The 19272-nt window shown below is 38.4% G+C and overlaps 2 protein-coding genes across 3 annotated transcripts in view; both read left to right on the top strand.

Moving 5' to 3' along the window:
* Positions 1-10221, top strand: part of LOC145984315 (uncharacterized) — a 136783-nt gene extending 126562 nt beyond the window's left edge. Inside the window, exons 6-8 of the mRNA XM_083117973.1 lie at positions 2165-2327; positions 3897-4012; positions 10205-10221. Of these exons, the coding sequence (XP_082974099.1) occupies positions 2165-2327; positions 3897-4012; positions 10205-10221 (296 nt within the window). The remainder of the gene's footprint in view (positions 1-2164; positions 2328-3896; positions 4013-10204) is intronic.
* LOC145984088 (uncharacterized) overlaps positions 1-19272 on the top strand; it is a 501971-nt gene that overhangs the window by 377452 nt on the left and 105247 nt on the right. The window lies entirely within an intron of this gene.

The raw sequence follows: 19272 nt of genomic DNA, 5'->3' as shown, positions 1-19272 counted from the left end.
TACTGAATGCATGGGAGGAAAAAAAGAACAAGTTAGGTCTTCCCATTGTTGTTAACAAGATCTGTGACAATATAGATCATAAACTTTTTCTTAAAAAAAAAAAAGATTACTGTTTTGAATTTGACATTCTGTTGGAAAATTAGCATCTGAAATAATAATAACAATAATAATAATAATAATAATAATAAAAATGTGTAATCCTGTGTGTATATTTCTATATCGAGCAATAATCCATGAATGCTTCTGTATAATCCTGAACAGAATAACGATGATAACAATCTAATAACATAAAACATTATATAAAATTTACTGCACATGTATTGAGCCATGAGGTTCATATCAGAAGGTCCTGGGCATTTTATAGATAATGCACTTGTTGAAGACGGAGAGGCCGGACTTCAACATTCATTTTTTTAATCAGTAGATTGCTTATTCCAGAACTAAGTTGCTGGCAGAAAGATAGAAACAGAGGGTGACAGATTATTGCTTTAATTTCCCTGCTGTCAATATAATGGACACACAGACAATATTTCGAATGCAGATATGTGCATTAAATAACTGCTTCATTAAATTATTGCCTTGCACAGCAGTTGCAGATTATTTAACTCTTCTGAGGAGAGATGGGTGGCTTAATTTACACTCATTCCTAAAGTAAAATTGTCTACCAGAAGTTGGCAAATTCTTTGTACTTTACCCTCCTTCCTATTGCCAACATGGCAAACATTGGAGAAGGAGGAAAATGTTTTCACAAATAAGTTCCCCTTCTCTCTTTCCCTCCCATCTACTAGGAAGGATTCTGTAAAAGTGTGGGTAAAGAAGTGTGAATAGTGATTAAGCCCTGTTGTCAATTTTCCCCATGTCTTTTTGTGGAAGGGGGAGAACGCAGACTTGGCAGTCACACTTTTAGTGTGTGTTCAAACCCTAGAGCAAGCAGCATTTATTGACTATCTGTTTGGCAATAGTTCTCTTGTTCCCCAATCGTAAAGCAGAAGGCTCAGTGGATTTCTACCTGATGGGGGATGTAAGAAGTGCCTTTTCCCCTTTACTCCATCAAGGAAGGTGTGAGGAATGCAAATTATGTGCCCCCACACTCAGCAATGACTCTTCTCTTCCTCCTCTTGCTTGAAAAGTTTACTCCTTAGGAGTTCAAGGTCACATGGTGAATGAATGAGATTGGGGTGAAGAGGAGGAAGATGCGAGGGAGAGGTTGCCTGGCCTACAGAACAGGCTTTTGGCAAATTTTATGACATCGGCAGGGCTTGGGAAATTAGAGTTATCGCAAAAATTAGATAGAGATAAACATCCTATTGTTTAACATTGTCTTTTGCCAAGACCTGAATGGCTGAATGGATAAAGTGCGTAAAGCTTGCTTCACTCCGCCCTTTTTGCCTTCACTGTCTATTTCTCATGATTTTGTGGATTTATATTAATGATGTAGAACAAGTTAGTGCAGCATGGCAAACTTTAGTGTGTTTGTATAATACTCCTTTTCTTTCTTTGTGTACCTAATTTTACCATTTTAATTGCCTTTCAATAATACGCTTTTCTCAGTTATACGCTTTTCTCCTTCTGTCCTCCATATAACATATAACTGGGATTTCACTGTACTTCCATAACATTAATGGCTATAATTTCATAATGCATGCGAAGGATTTTGTATAATACTTGTGTAATTTTTTATTTAATGGAAGCAGTATTGTTTATTTATTCATTTTCGAAACAGAAGATATTTAATAATTTCCTGTTCTAACCTCAAATAAGATGAAAAATATTGTGTATTGCAACAATTGCTCAGCATTCATGATGACATTCACAAAGGAACAGCCATGCCTGAATCAGGATTTGACTGTAGGTCAACCATTTACAGGCTTCCTCTTGTATTCATACATACTAACAAAAAATGTCAAACTGACAAAACATTAGGCTCTAAATATGATTTTTCAGAAGGGGTTTGTGAATGATTGTGCAAATTAGTTGTTAGATAACTGTAAGGTAGTAGTATCAAACTTTGCATATTTTCCTACCTCAGGTGGCTCTTTCAGTATGCCAAATTTCAAATGAATCAAAATATGTGATGTTGAAAAGTGCCTCTTCATTAGTTGATTTCACATGGAATGGCCCTCATGTAAAAACAATAATATGATTTTATGTATTTGTATTGCAGGTACCTCAACAAAATCTGAACAAAGTAGGAATTTAGTTCACAACTTACCTGAAGAACTTGGAAGGGATATTTCGGCATACATCCATAATCAGGATGAAAATTTGGCTCCATGTGTGGATATCAGTTCACATGCATCAGATATGAAGCCAAATCCATTCTTAAGGTATGCTATTTATTAACAAGGTGTTTGTAAACTTTAATTTTGAATTGCATGGAAGGTAGTTAGATTCCTTAACAGATAACCCTGAGGTGGCATTATTTTTCAAATATCTATACAATGAATTTCCAATGTAACATTGTTAGTGCAACTATCAACAGAAATGTCAATCTGACAAAACATTAGGCTGTAAATATGATTTTTCAGAAGGGGTATGTGAATGATTGTGCAAATTAGTTGTTAGATAACTGTAAGGAAGTGCACGAACTTTTAGCATCCAGGATAAAAGAAAAGAACTGTCTAAAATAAGAAGCTAAAATAACAATTGATTGCACAAGAGAGGTGGGTCTTCCATTATTCAGCCAAGACGTAGAACATCTCTGAACTCATACTTCATTTGGGACTACTGGAATATCAAGGAAATTGGTGACTTTTTTATAGAAGCTTGAAATGTGTTTTATCGCATAGCGAGAATTGCTACACACATATTCCAATTGGCCACTGAACAAAACTTGAAAAAGAATACATAAATAACAAGAACTGTGCTATGATGGGAAACAGTGATCTATTTGTGCAGATTTAAATATGGTGAATGTTTTGCTTGGACAACATGAAGTACCTTGCTTCATCTGTTTGTGGGGGTAGGGCAAAGCAAGATCAATGGGAAAAAAAGTTAAATCACCAAAACATTCCATTCTCCCTGCAACCACATCCTCCCATCCCAAGAGTCAATGAGATGTGAACACTTCTCAAAACCACAAGCAAACTGTGAGTTTAGCAGCAGTGTACAATAGTGGTGTCTGCAAGACAAACTTAAAAAACAAAGCAGTCAAGTACATGTGAGAGCACCTTGCCTAAGGCTGGTACCTCGACCCTTAAGACATAATCACTTGCAATATCAGATGTTGAGCACACTAATATGGTCAATGTTGAGCACACTAATATGGTCAATGTTGAGCACACTGATATGGTCAATGTTGCCAGTGCAACTCTTAATTTATAAAAAGCATACTTTTTCATGAATATGCCATTACTAACACCATCAACGTTTTGGACACGCTGTGTATTGAACATTTGTAATACATGCGAACGAATGTTTTCTGCTATATTCAATAGTTTTCACACATTCTTTAAAATGATGTGTTACTTTTATGTAACTAAATAATGAATGTGCTGTGTGCCCTAACTGCCTTTTTAGTCAATAGCATTAAGTGATTTACTCATGATTTTGACACTGAAGATTCTGGTCTTATTCCTCACATTTTTTGTCTTTGTGAGTGTCACTTCATCAATTTTATCTAATCATACTTCATCCTATTTGTCATAATTACCTAGTAGCCTTCTCAATGGCAGTGGTTTGGATCCCACTTTAAACTGTAGGTCCAGTCTCGATTAGCCTTACTGTGCATAAAGTGGACTTAAAACACCAAATCAATCAATTGGTCAATCATAGTTACCTAAAAGTAATAAGAATTTTCTATTAGTAATAGAAAAGATTTTACTGTATAATATGTACTTGTAATGCACACACACCTTGTATGCAATTGAAATTTTCTGATTTTTCATTTGTTTCAGGGGATACCACTTCAATGAAGCAGAGCTTAATAAACAAACTAGGATATACTGTAAATGGATTAATAGCTTATTATCATCACCTGAAGAACTTTGTTGTGATTCTGCAAGTTCTAAAGGTAAAGAATTTCTCTTAAACAAAAGATTATAATATCATTTAGTGGAATTATATTTCATGATGTCTGAAATGCATATGAAAGAATTTCTAAATGCCATGCACAGAATCAGCATGAGAAAATGTGAAAGAGCACAATTTTATTCAGAAATTGTGCTGTCTTCCTTTTTTATACTTTCACATTATTGTGGATTCAAATTCTGTTTCACATGAGGCTTAATTCACAAGTGCTTAAGAAAGTTAGAAAGTCTGTTACAGGATTTAATTAAGTCTTAGCTTATTTTTTTAATGAGTTATTTATTCTAAATTGCAGGAGATTAAATTTGCTTATCTGAGAACTTCATCTTTCTTGAAAAGCAATATGCTGTAGGAAAAGATTAAGAAGACTTTGATTTGTTGTTTTAAGTCCACTTTATACACAGAAAGGCTAATTGGGACTGGACCTACAGTTTAAAGTGGGATCCAGACCACTGTGGCATGTGCCTCTACCAGGTATCAAACCTGGGACCCCTTGATTACAAGGCGATAACATTACCAGTATGCCATTGGGGAGACCCTCAAGTATGTTTAGTCAGATTTTTTTTCCATGAATAATATATCATTTGGTTATCAGAATGAAGCTAAGAACATACAAGCTAAATTGATTATTCTTTTGTGTGGGTAGTTGAACAATATTTTACTCACTGATGGAAAATAATCACAGATCATGTGATTCATGTGTTGTACACTGATGTGGCCAGGAAAAATGAGTGGGGAGATGAGGAATGTGGCAATATTTTCTGGGGCAGTGAAATTTAGTAAATATTTATTTATATACTTTTTTATACATATATTTCTGTGGTGCCACAGCCCAGGATGGGCCTTGCCCTTCCCCAAGAGATTCTGCCATTCATCTTGTCTGGCAGCTACAGCTTTCCTACACACAGCTCTTATGGCATCCTTTTCAACTTGCTCCTCCCATCTCAACTTTGGTCTTCCTTTAGGTCGTCTATCTCCAGGTTCTGACACAAGCACTTTCCTTGCTGGATCATTTTCATTTTGATCCATTACATGACCTATCCACATTAGCCTATTAAATTTTATAAATTTAACAATATCATCATCTTGGTATAACTGATACAGCTCTTGATTTGTTGTTCTTCGCCATTCACCCCTCTGATATAATGTCCGTAGATTTGATGGAGGATTTTTTCTCCAAACAGCCTAACTGCGATCCATCCTGCTTTGTGATGACCCAGGTTTCAGCTCCATATGTGAGCACCGGTCTTATAAGTGTTTTGTAGAGCAAGGTGGATTGATTTAAATCAGGTTGATTTAACTTGTAATTTCAACCAAGTTTTGAAAAAGAAATAATTTATAGAATAATAGTAATTTGTAGCTATCAGAAATCACTTTTGATGAAAGTACATAAATCTCACAATCATTCAATGATGTTTATTAGGCTCTAAGATAGGAAAATCAAGGAAAAGAATATATGTACTGATGGGATGAAGCTCACACAAAAGGAAATGTAATAAAGGGTGTCTAAAATATATGGGATTTTATAAAATCGTAACTTGGCAACACTGCAAGGAATGTGGCACCACGTAATGTATAAAACATGAAGTAGGTGCCATGCCATTCAGTTTACATGGGGCAGTGGAGTGGTGCACAGAGTGCACGCTGTGAAAGCGTATTATAAGAATAACAACAGTCAGTGCTGCACATTGAGAATTTCGGCAACTTTATCAACTGTAACAGCATGCACAAGTTCCATCCATGCATGCGATAGCAAGTTGGGTACGAAATTTGAGGAAACAGGTTCAACCTTGAAGAAGAAACAAATATCATGACCTTGCAGTGCATGAACACAGGAGAACATACAGGCTGTCCGGACTGCCATCAAGAGAATTCCACAAAACACTGTTCGATGCCAGGCAGCGTCTGTGTGGCTACATAGGTCAAGCATGCATAGAATAATGAGCAGGGTTCCCACGCACCTGGAAAAACCTAGAAATCTCAGAGAAATTGAAGAAGAGAGAAGAACTCGGGAAATCTCAAGAAAATCAACTAATTATCATTGAGTCCCAATGAAGCACATCTGAAGGACTAAAATATGCGTGTTACTGTACTAATAATTCCAACTTCAGTAACTTGCTTTATATGAACTATTTTGAAGATGTAGGGTGTAGATATGTGCTTATTATGCATCACAGATTAATTGATTGATTGATTTAGTTGGTGTTTAAAGTCCACTTTGTGCACAGTAAGGCTAATTGGGACTGGACCTTCAGTTTCAAGTGGGATCCAAACCACTATGTTCCTCCATCGGGTATTGAACCCAGGACCCTCTTGATTACAAGGTGACGACACTACCACTGCACCATTGGGAAGGCCACACACAGATTAACTGATATTATAATATGTTTGCCGAAAGTATTCTACATACACACACCCAGTTTTACCACATAAATACTATCACAAAGCTCTGAATGAAATAACAGAAGATACTTTAAGATATATCCCATGGTTATATTGTGCACACAAAGCATGAAATGACCACCTTTGACCCACACATAGGCCCTAAGTCTCTGTACCCACTCACCAATTGCATTACACCTGTATTGAGGGGGAAATCTTCCGCTGCCTTCACAAGATGGTGATTCAAACTGGCAATACTGTAGTATGTCTTCTTGCAAACCATGTCTTGAAGTACATACCATAATTTCTAGTCCAGAGAACTGAGGCCTGCACTGCCAGATGAACCATCTGAAGGAGAAATAAAGTTGAGCACATTAGTTTCAAACCACTGCTGGGTTGTTCGAGTCATATGAGCTGGTGCACAATCCTGCTGAAAACTCTACTCCTGGCAATGAAATAGTATTGCTTAAATGCTTGGCCATTGTCTCCAGGACTGTCTCTTGATACACTCGGCTGATGTGTCTTTTCTTGCAGAATAGGAGCTCAGTGATGCTATCATAATGCCCCCTTTTCCATTACACCATGATTGAAACAGAATGTTGCCCCTATGGACTCTTCTTAACTATCTCCTTGTGGCACACTACCTGTCATTCTTCAAGTTGAAGGCTGCCTCCATGATAATCTTCTGTGCCAATTTATGCTTAATGATCCGGTAGGCACTTGACCATTATTGCTCTCTGATGCTAAAAAGTGGCCTGCATGTTGTTTGTAAGCTTTCAGTCCTTGGTCACTTTGCAACATAGGACACACATAGCTCCTCACTTACACACAACACACACACACACTGCAATTATACAAAGAAGTTGCACGGCAAGTAACCAAAAACCACACTTTCACACAGTACAAAATTAACACGCTCTTGGTTCAAGGTCTGTTCCTCACACCATTCGCTGCTCTGTCCAGGGCACCTGTAGTTGTGAAGGAAAGAAAAACTCAAGCTCGGAGCTTTCATACGTAGGAATCCCATATTTTAGAGGAGTGTCAGAGAATGTGATTTAAATAGTAAAGGGGTACGGTATCAAATGTGGAATGAAAGTGCCTAGAACCTTGGAGAAATATTTTACAAATTACAAAAGGGAGGGAATGGAAAACTAAGATAATGGAGATAAGAAGAAAGGGGTGTATAAGATTAAATGCCAATGCAATAAAGAGTATATAGGACAAACAGGTAGAAGCATGAGCATACGTTGGAAGGAATATGATAAAGACATAAGGGAGCGGGTTCCCCGGACCGGACTATCGGAGCACATTATAGATGAAGGACACCAAATAGAAGTACGAGATATAATAAGGGAAGAGGAAAAATTGCTTAGGAGGAATGCACATTTGTAAAAATAGAGAGAATAAGCTTAACAGAGAAGATGGTAATATAGACTAACTATGGATTGAAATGCTCAAAAAATGGGAGAAACGGGAATACGAGAAAATTGGATTCCAGGTCACCTCTGACGTAATACATAAAGCCCAAGTTGTACAGATTTTGATCTTGAAATGACGTAACGAGGAGGAGAAATGCAGGGGCAAAGTAGGGGAGGGGAGAGTCAACATGCCTGCAACCTCACACGTTCGATAGAGCAAGCACAGGCAGTCCGCATGGGAATAGCGTGATAGGGGGCTTCTTTATTTTTTTAAAGTTTTAACTTGCACTGGTTCTTAAGTGGAAAGTTTTATAGTGATTTTTTTTTTAACAAAAAGCAGTAAGCATGGGTAAAGCAAAGGTTTTAGTGTTTTCCAAATATTTTACCTTTACCATAATGTACCAATTCCTTTTCCTGACGAGTGTATGAATTGACAAGGCTATGACCTTTTTCGGATAGCTGAAATATAGGACCTGAAGAAGGGAACAGTGGTTCCTGAAATGTTGTCGGTGTACAAAATAGATACTCATTTTACGTAAGTAATAAATATTTTTTTATTTTTAATTTTTAGAAATACGAAATAATATATATAAAAGTGAGTATGTCGCACAAACCTGAAGTATGAAAGCAAATTTCTTTCGAGGGTAAACTGAAGCGGGATGTTACTAGTTGAAAATGTCGACATCTCTGCTAGCACTTATAAACGAGAAGGGTGGTTCGAATCAATAAATTGTTTACCAGGCACGGATGTTTAGTAATTAATATGATGTCAAAAAAAAAAAAAAAACCCTGAAAGACACCTTACATGCTTACATGAACTAATATGGGGAGGTCGTACCCAGCTGTGAACGGTCCAGATCCGGCCGAAAATCATAGACGATTAAGTTCTGTGGTGTTCGGTCTTGAGTTTCAAGCCAGCTGTAATTATATTTGTTGTTGTACATGTTTCCATCTTATTGGTCAGTGCAATTAAGCCCCGCCCACTTGTTTGCACTGGAGAGGTATGAGAGAAGGGATAATAACCTTGCACGGATACACAACGGAGCCTTGTTCGAGGGCTGATCTGGAGAATGAAGAAGTATCTGGCTCTAATTGAATTAAGTCACTCACAAGTTCACTGCGAGCACTTCACTTTGACACACGATTAACTTATGTGCCTTGTGGCTGTCTTAATCCCAGTGGGGGAAAGAAATGTTCTCGAGCGAGGTCGGGGTTCCTCATCCAGCACTTTTTCGGTTTTCACCTTACTGTCGAGGGGCCAGACTGGCTGGCGGGCTTGTGAAAATTATGTCTTCTGCTCAGCTTGTGATACGTGCTGAGATGCCAGTTCTGTTTAGGTCCGCTTGCTCTGGGACGATTTTTTTTATATCACTATAACAGAGGTAGCCATTGTCTTTACAAGTCAGTAAGTAGGACTCTCAATGCCTGGGAGATGTTCGGCTTTAAGGAAACAGAGCACTCCTTGTCCTCAAAGTTTATGATAAAGTTGAGTCGTGTTCTAGCAGGATTTGGTTGGATATATATATATAAATTACGCTTCTGGAGCTCAGTGGATTAATGGTCCTGCTCTAAATTCTTAACCTTCCACCCTCTGCAGAGCACGAAATTTTATGGTGACTGGTCCAAATGAATATGAAGGGCGATCACAGTTTATTGAGGGACCATACTGTCATGACCCCATGTCAGAGAGTGGGTTCTTTAATTAATCGTAAGCCTGGTTTCATGGGAAAGTTGTTTGCTGCTTCTTCCTCTTCTGTGTGGACTGGCTCTGGGTAAGTGAGTGTGGCATCATCTTCTGTTTTTGACAATATCTGGAAGGTCTGCGCAGCTCGTCCTCTCCCCAGCTGCTAACTCTCCGACATCGGGTGGTTTAGGCATACGGTTGGTATGAAAGACGTTACCGCCCACGTTGCAGAGTCACCATGGAGTAGACTCTTAGCCCACCCTGGCATCATCTTCTGTCATCTGGTCTGTGTGATTGAAGCTCTTGAACCGGAACATTGGATTGAAACTCCATCTTGGTTGGACCTGGTACTTCCTCGGTGCATCTTCTTTCTTTCATTGGCAGTGGTAACCTGCTCTGGGATAAGTGGCTCTCTTTACTGATGTCAAAGTCTGCGAAAGTTCATAGGCATTAGAATATTGCTTAGTTGAAAGTCCTAACTTATCATCGTACACTATCTTCCCATGTCACAACTTCAAGTCTCTTGACCACTTTAAATTCTTCATGCACTTGTTTCTTGAGATTTTACATTTAATGCATTTTGGTTATTTGTACACAGTTAATATTAATAATCAAAGTTACAAGAAAATTTTCATTAAGGTTAACGTAGTGAACATATGTATAATAATAAATTCATAATTTGTTAATGTTTTAGACATTCTTGTTGCATAGTAATGTTATATCATCCCTCATAGAATGATTACCTCTCAGATTTAACGTTAAAAGTTGAAAATCAAATTAATTACAGCTTCCTATATTAAGATATGAGAATTTTATTTTATTTTATTCATGTACCACTCTCTTGGACTCAATATGCTATTTATTTATTCATTTAGAAATTTAATTACTGGGCTCAAGCAGTTACTAACACTCACTGAATGTTAGTTAAACAAACCTACTTAACAAGGTAAACACTATTTTAAGGCACGGGTACACAGCCCCTTACATGTGCTTATTACAAGCAATAAGGCCACCTTGGGCAAATCTTCTGCTCTGTAGCAGGAATTACGCATGCATCGTCAGCACATTCTTTATGCTATGTAAAACATAGGCCCCTTTGGGCAAATCAAACTACGAGGATGAATCAAATATGAACGAGCCTTGTGCAAAAAAACAAAATTTATTGAAGGAAACGGAGACATTGCCACATCCTATTTTTCTACATAGTCTCCGCCCTTAGTGATACATTTTTCCCAAATTTGTGGTAGGTTCTTGAGGCCGTTCTCGTAGAATGAAGCTGGGTGGGTAGCCACCCAGTTGTGCACAAAGGTTTCCACCTGATCGTTGGTCGCAAATCGCTCGCCCCCAAGTGCTTCTTTGAGGGGTCCGAACAGGTGAAAATCATATGGTGAAAGGTCTGGGCTGTACGGTGGATGTGGAAGCGGTTCCCAGTGCTTTTCCACCAGTTTCTACTGCGTAAGACCTGCTGTATGGAGTCTGGCGTTGTTGTGGAGGAACTAGAACTGGCGGATGGGACAGCCTCGTCGTTTGCGTAGATACTGCACCTTAACTTGATCCAGGAGGCCACAGTAGTAGGGTGCGTTGATGGTCTGACGTTTGTGTAAGAAATCCACCAGTAGGATCCCCCTCCAGTCCCAAAACACCGTGGCCAACACCTTCCCCGCAGACAACCGAACTTTGGCCTTCACGGGGTTTCCTTCGACTTTCCTCCTCCACTCCATGCTGGCACGCTTGGATGCTGGGGTGTAATGATGCACCCATGACTCATCACAGGTAACGATGTGATGCAAAAACGCTTCCCCTTCCACATCAAAACGAGTGTGAAGCTGGCGAGCAATGTGAACTCGGTCATCTTTTTGAGCAACATTCAGCAGCTTGGGAACCCACCGAGCTGTGATTTTGCGGAAGCCCAAAGTTCTTTGTGATGATTGATTGGACACTTCCATAGCTCACACCAAGTTCTGCCGCAATTTGCTTCACAGTGACTCGGCGATCCTGTTCGACAAGCTCACAAACACGAGCCATGTTGTCATTCGTCACACTGGTGCGAGGACGACGGGGGTGCACTTCATTTGCAACACGTTCACGGCCTTGCTGGAATTCCTTACACCACACCTTCACTCTTGCCCACGAGAGGGTACCATTCCCAAACTGGGCCTGCAGTCTCCGGTAAATTTTGTCCGGTTTGATATTTTCATGGATGAGGAACTTGATGATTATGCATTGCGCAACAGACACTGGCACACTCCGCTCACTCATCATGAGAGCTACGGGTACTAAACGAAGCATGCGACACGCCGGCTGTTCTGGTTCCTGACTCATGACAGCCCCACCTACCGGCCGCACATGCCCAATCACTCCCTGCTACCCATTCCGAGGCTTAGCCAATCAAGGCTCGTTCATATTTGATTCACCCTCGTAGTTTCTCAAATTCATCACTCAATACCCTCATTACTAAAATTAAAACCCATGTCAAGTGTTGTCGGCAAGCGTATGTGGTAAGTGTGTGTATTATGTATTTTACACCTTAGTCTATGGTAAATCTTGAGCCATCAAAGATATGAGAATCTGAACATTCTCTTTATTATCATAGAAAGCAAACAATGAATAATTATTATTGAGATCTAACCTAGATTTTCTCCTTATCAAAGCTAAATGGTGCATGAAACAATCACTCTGTACAGGTCCAACCTATTTTCTTCATCATCCATCCTTGGCCATTCCGTGGCCTTGGTTGGTTTGGTTTGCCTAGTCTATCCAATACTAACTAAAATAAATCAAAGTACAGTTTAGATAAAACACAGATAAAAATAAACATATTCTCCATTATAAAGATACACCCTAGATATTGGCAAACTAAATGTGGAAAAAAAATCAATCAAAAGTAGTTCTCTTAAAGAAAATAAAGAGATTACATGGCACTCTGAGTGTGCTAATTACCCTTAATAGACAAAATTATAAGATTTAGTACTAACTATAGAATTATATAAGGTTAGTTACTGAGTCACATGTGTACAGTTATAGTGTTGCACCTGATGATACAAGTTTTCTATAAACACAAGTATAAAAAGACAAACAAAATATAAAACTACAGTTATGAAGAAGTTAATATGAACAAAGGTATGAAACAAATACAGACAAAACAGAGGATCTAATACCTCTTTCAGTTAGTATCACCATAAATCACAATATGAACATAATAAATCAAAATGGTCAAAACACATCTAAATACTAGAGGTTTAAATGCCTCTATGAGTGGATGTCATTGTTTAAATGCTATAGACTGGGACAATTTTCGAAAATTCTGACTGTAGGAAGCATTTTTGAGGAACTGTAGGAAGCATTTTTGAGGAAAAGCGAGCAAACGACATTTTTCTGAATGTATTTGATGTGCTGATTATGAATATTTTGTTTGCCACTCTCAAAATTGGTGTTATATGCTTCAAATCGCTAAAAAACAAAATGGCGGCCATATGAAATGAGTTCCTAATAACTTTTGAGGGAGCAGAAAGAAAATAAAATAGTGATCTTGGTGTCAAACATTATGTCTTTGGGTATGCTGAATCCAAATATTAGGTTTTCTAATCTGAAATTTTAAGGTATGTGCTCCAAACCTCTAAAAAACAAAATGGCGGCCATACGAAATGAGTTCCTATTAACTTTTGGAGGAGCAGAAACATAATAGTGATCTTAGTGTCAAACATTGTGTTTTCGGGTATGGTAAATCCAAATATTATGTTTTCTAATCTGTAATTTTAAGCTATGTGCTCCAAATCGCTAAAAAACAAAATGGCAGCAATACGAAATGAGTTCCTAATAACTTTTGAGGGAGCAGAAAGAAAATAAAATAGTGATCTTGGTGTCAAACATTATGTTTTTGGGTATGCTGAATCCAAATATTATGTTATCCAAATATTATGAAGGACGATCACAGTTTATTGCGGGACCATACTGTTCCCCATGTCTGAGAGTGGGTTCGTTAATTAATTGTAAGCCTGGTTTCGTGGGAAAGTTGCTTGCTGGATAGAGACAGTTGTGTTGTTTTCAGAGAACAAGAAAAAATCTCTGGGAAGACCGAGCTGGTAATTGTAAGTTGGTCATACACTGCTCACCACACTTCTCCCGATCTCTCGGCCTCGCAAGGAAATGGACGCAAGGTATATATATAATTGGATAAATGGAAGGAGGGCCACAAGGGCTAAATAAAAAGTGAGAGAGGAAACACTCACCAGATGCAGAAAAACTTCAAACTTTCATGATGGTGTGTCACATCTTCAAGAGTAGAAAAAAGATTTTTTAAGTGAGTCACATGAACATTGGGATTTCGAGGCCTTCAGTGTTGCCAGGTCCAGAAAGAAAAATAGTAGACAGTGTCACACTCAAACAAATGATGTTGTTCTTCGCCAGGCAGTTGAGAACTGAGAGTGGTGAAAGGTGTAGGGGGAAGTAAAGTGTGTAAAATAGCACATCATATATACCTTATTTACAGTGGTAACACTGTTAAGCCTTGTTTCCATGTTTAATAAAACATTCAAATGCTGAATGTTTTACTTATTTACAGAATGAAAGTGCAATCAACATGCACGCTGCTGTCAATAAATTGGCTAGTCATTTGCTCGGAATTACTGTACTCTCTGTTTAGTAACAAAAGGGGTGAAAGTTTCCAGAAATATATTGTGTATTGTTATGCTTTTCATCAAAAATGCATTTGACCAACCTCATTCTAGAGAAAGACGAGGGTGGAGGAAACACATTGGGTCAGATTCATTGCCATCTTTTCCAAGCACTAGCAGGTCTTCCGTGCATAGGAGAGCCTGTTTTGTCATGATTATGGCAGAGAGTAAAGTCTCTCCAAGCACCCAAGACTGATGAGTGGATGTTAACAGGTGTGGCACTACACATTGACTGTGTGCTCCTAGTGAGTGACATAAAATACTGCAAACCATCACTAGAGAGCAGGTCCCTGCTGCGAGAGTTACAGTTATGTCAGGGATGTAAAGCATGATGCTCGAGTGGCAATGAAAGCTTCCACATGCACACACACACACACACACACACTCACACACACTCACACTCACACTCACACTCACACTCACACTCACTCACACTCACTCACTCACTCACTCACACTCTCTCTCTCTCTGTGGGTGATGATGAGGTTTAGCAGTAAAGAATTTACTGGATCATCACAGTCCTCATGTAAAAGTTCTCACTTGCATTCAACACTAGGCTGCTCTAAATCCCATTCTAGCTTGATTCTTGACATTTGAAGGAAATTGTACTCTTTGTTGTTAATATAGAATTTCAGGTGTACCATAGTAACTGATTTACTAAGTTCATGTATGTAAAATGAACTTTTTTGTCATACACTTCTAGTGATACATATTCAAGAGTTAATTTTTCATCCACAGTGAATGTTGATGAATTGTGGCAGAGAAGCTTGGAGATGGAGATTTCTGCAGATTCAATGGTGGCTCGTGATGTCACAAAGAAGAAATGGATGGCTCTGAGGCACGCTGCAGCTTCAGTGTACAGCAGCGAAGAAGTTGCACGTGTAATTGACAGTACAGTTCAGCATATTGATAAAACAGCAATTGTTGTCTGTGAAGCTGGAGGAAATCGCTACAACTACATTGATATTGGTAAGTATGTTGTGCATGTAGTTTTATTATAGACTAGCTGATTGCCCGGCGTTCTATTAGAATCTTTATATTGCCCAATCTTCTATTAGACAGGAAAATAATGAATTCTAACTATAGTGTAACTGGGAGGGGAATAGTCTGTGGCAGGTTCCTGTATTCTATAAGGAAGTAACAGCTGGTGGCCACATGGCCGTGTGAGGGATTCGAATTTTATAGTTTTAACTGTTTTTATTCGTTTGTGTGGGTGTTCTTTATAGTAAGATGGTAAGGGATATGATCAATTTATATTTGACGAGGACAAGTTTTATCCAATTATGTTTTACCACTTCAACCCACACCCTTTTCCTTGTTTGATATAACTTGACGTGGCAATGTGGTGATACATGCCTAAGGAAAGCCTGAAGAAGGATGCGGTAAGACCCCCGAAACGTTGCATTTATTGATGGATGGTACTCACTTGTCGTAAGTAATTTAGGTTTTTACACATTTTTATATTTTTATTAATATATAAAAATATTTTAATATTTGTAAAATGAACTTGTAGTTGAACGGCATTGGGAGTGTCACTCTTCATCTTAGCGACCCCGAAAACTGTAGATTCCACAGTCTCTTTGAATTATTTTTACATGTCACCCCCTTCCCACCCCCGACCCTTGGGGTGCCAGGGTTGTCTTGGAGTTGAACGGCATTGGGAGTGTCACTATTCATCTTAGCGACCCTGAAAACTATGTATTCCACACTAATATCAGTCGTTTTACATGTCACCCTTTACCCACCCTCACCCCTTGGAGTTGAATGGCATTAGGACTGTCACTTTTCATCTTAATGACCCCGAGAACTATGGATTCCACTCTAATATTAGTCTTTTTCGATTATTTTTACATGTCACCCCTTCCCTAGGGGTACTAGGGGTGTCTTACCGCCACAGTATTTCTTTCCAGATTACAAGTGATATATGTACCAAGTTTGGTTGAAATCACTCCCGGTGTTTGAGAGTTATGGCGGAACAAACATACACACACTCACACACACATACATTTTTATGTATTAGATGATGATATAGTATTTCATTTCTCAAAAATGTCTTCCTTTATTTTTAACCTTAACTTTTTCTTATAGTTCCAATAAATTCCTCTAATTACATGCTCATTCATTTCTATAAACCATACTATTTTTTTTTCAGTTGTAGATTTTCTTAATTATTTGTTCCTAATGTGAGTATTTCCATGACAGAGTTCCAAATGTGTATGTTGAAGATAAGTAACTGGGAAGTTGTCTGAACCCCAACAGAGAGTGAGATCGATTCACACAGAACATCAATAGCAAGTTGGTTGCATATCTGAGAATGCTTTTACAATAATTCTATAACAGGGTGGTTCATAAATGCATAAATATTTATGAACAGTGATTGGTTGAGAAAATAGTTGAAGAAGCAGTTTGTGTATGGTTCTCTTCTGCAACCACACATTATTCTTGTGATCTTTTATTCAGTTTATTTTGAACACCCATGGACTTCATATCTTTTGCTTCCAGGATTTAAATGTAATTGAAAATTACTTTTATGATCTTTCATTTGTTGAAAGTGTTGAAACAGATAATCGAGACACAAGAAATTATGATGTGCTTGAAATACAATGGAGATGAAAAAAGTAGATATTTCATTCAGAGAGTTGGCTAATATGATGAAAATACAACCTTTGTTTGATGGTTGGAGCAGTGGTTGTTTATTCTGAGGTTGAGGGTGAATTGCCAGTGGCATTGTGGATCTGGAGGGTATGGGAATTGATAAAATTGAGCAGGTTTTGCACCTTGGATGTTTGTGGACAGGAAGAATTGTTTGTAGTGTGAAGGGTTATTGTGGAACAGGATGTTTTGGATGTGACACTTTGTGACATCTTCAGACTCAACCTCAGAAGCAACAACAACTACTCCTTCACCCAAACCTGGACTTTACTGTTGCTGTTCAATTGGTATCCCAAAAAGGTAATATTTGTTGAAAATTCCCACTCACGTTCTATTTATTTTATACAACAAACTGCACTTGCCAGACACACTGAACATGATTAAGTAAATTATTTAATTTTTGTAATTTTGCATCTATTTTCTACTGCTTTTGGCTAATTGTGATTGAGAGGATGAGTGATGATGAAATTGGTGAAGTAACCCTTACAAGGAACACCCAAGCCATGATTGGAACCCAGGGCTCATTGTATTTAAAGAATGTCCATATTCTTAAATAACACAATGATATTGTATTGCTCAATTTTATGTATGTCAAAGAATATAGCTTTGAGACAGGTTTTGTGAAAAAGCTACAGTACTAACCGCTAGGGGTTTTTAATGCTATTAAATGTGAATGGTGTTAATTCTATAATTTTTAATCACTTCCAAAGTAAAAAATGTTGTTTGTCTTTCATACATAAATACTTTTTTTAAAAAATTCAGGCATAATTTGGAGCCTACTTTTTCAGTGTGGTGACTAGATTTAATACATTATGATTGAACAGTGCTTCAAAATGAAGATGAGGGCCTCTCCGATGGCACAGTAATTGCGTTGTTGCCTTGTAATCAAGGGGTCCCGGGTTCGATACCAGTGGAGGCACATAGTGGTTCGGATCCCACTTTAAACTGTAGGTCCAGTGCAGATTAGCCTTACTGTGCATAAAGTGGACTTAAAACACCAAATCAAAGAACCAACCAAAACTAAGATGACATGGACATTGTTTCTGGTCTTAAGTCTTGTCACTCTAATGGAACACAAACTGAAAGTAACATTCAGCGTAGGATCAGAGCTACTGAGGCAGAAAGAAAATGCTCTAACGAAAATTGTAGTGGACAAATGCATATTTGTTGATTGTAGGCCAGCCTGGAAGGCAGAAAATTAGAAAAAAGAAAACAAAAAATACCCTACATATACAGGGTGTCCCATGTAACTTGACAAATCGAAATATCACGAGAAATATGCATCGAACAAAAAAATGTCCCATATGAAAGTATAATACGTATAAGTAGTATTCTGGGTGCAAGTCTCCTATGCTACAATGGACCCCCTCCCCAGGGGGGGGGGAGGGGCAACTTTGAAATGTTAAAAGGGAACCCCTATTTTTTACTACAGATTTGATTATGAAAAAACGTAGGTTTTGTCAGACATATTTTGAGTCATTCGTGATAGATAGATGGCGCCATAAGCGCAACGTGTTTGATGTGTCTCACAAATGCAGTGGCTGGCAAGTGTGTGAGGAGGAATACTGTCGCCTAGAAGCATTGTGCTCGCACTCTCAGTAGTCAGTGCAGTGTGACTGCAAAGAGTCGAACAACACAGTTAAGTGGGGTATTCAACATCATGGATTCTCTATCCGTAGAAGAAGAAATTGAAATGATTCTTGTTTATGGTGAATCAGAAGGAACATCGACGATGCTGTGACCCTTTATGCGGAACGTTTTTCTGAAAGGTTATGATTGCGTTCTTCGTTTCTTAGAGTTGTCAAACAGTGTTGTGCCGAAGGAAGTGTACAACCTAAAAACAGGGTTCGTAGAGCAACTGCCACTGAAGAGAATAATGCAGTCCTAGCCACGGTGGCTCGTAAATTCCCAAGGCGAGTATGCAAGTAATATCATTTCTGTCAGGAATTTCTCACAATAGTGTTTGGAGAATATTGAAACATCACAAAGTTCATCTCTATCATGTGTCCATGCATCAGGAACTTCATGGCGACGATTTTCACAATCGAGTGGTGTTTTGTGAATGGGCATGCAAACAAATACTAGTCGACCAGCAGTTATTTCGTAGAGTACTTTTCTCCAATGAGTCAACCTTCACAAACCACGGTCAGGTTAATCATCACAATATGCATTATTGGAGTGTGGGATACCTATTGCATGAAGTTGAATGTCAACTTCATTGGTCGGTTAACGTGTTGTGTGGAATCATATGTGACAAACTGATTGGTCCCTATGTTATTGACAGTACTTTGAGTGGGCACAAAGAACTTTTTTGCATGAGGAATTACCGACATTGCTTGACGACGTAAACCTTGCACTGCAACTGCACATGTGGTTCCAACATGACGGTTGTCCAGCACATAATGTAATAGTAGCATGGGATGGAATTAAACTGCAT

This window comes from Lepisma saccharinum, chromosome 2 (assembly GCF_977018435.1).
Source record: "Lepisma saccharinum chromosome 2, izLepSacc3.1, whole genome shotgun sequence".
Classification (NCBI taxonomy): Eukaryota; Metazoa; Arthropoda; class Insecta; order Zygentoma; family Lepismatidae; genus Lepisma; species Lepisma saccharinum.
The sequence above is the reverse complement of the archived record's forward strand: the minus strand, read 5'-3'. Positions and strand labels throughout refer to the sequence as shown.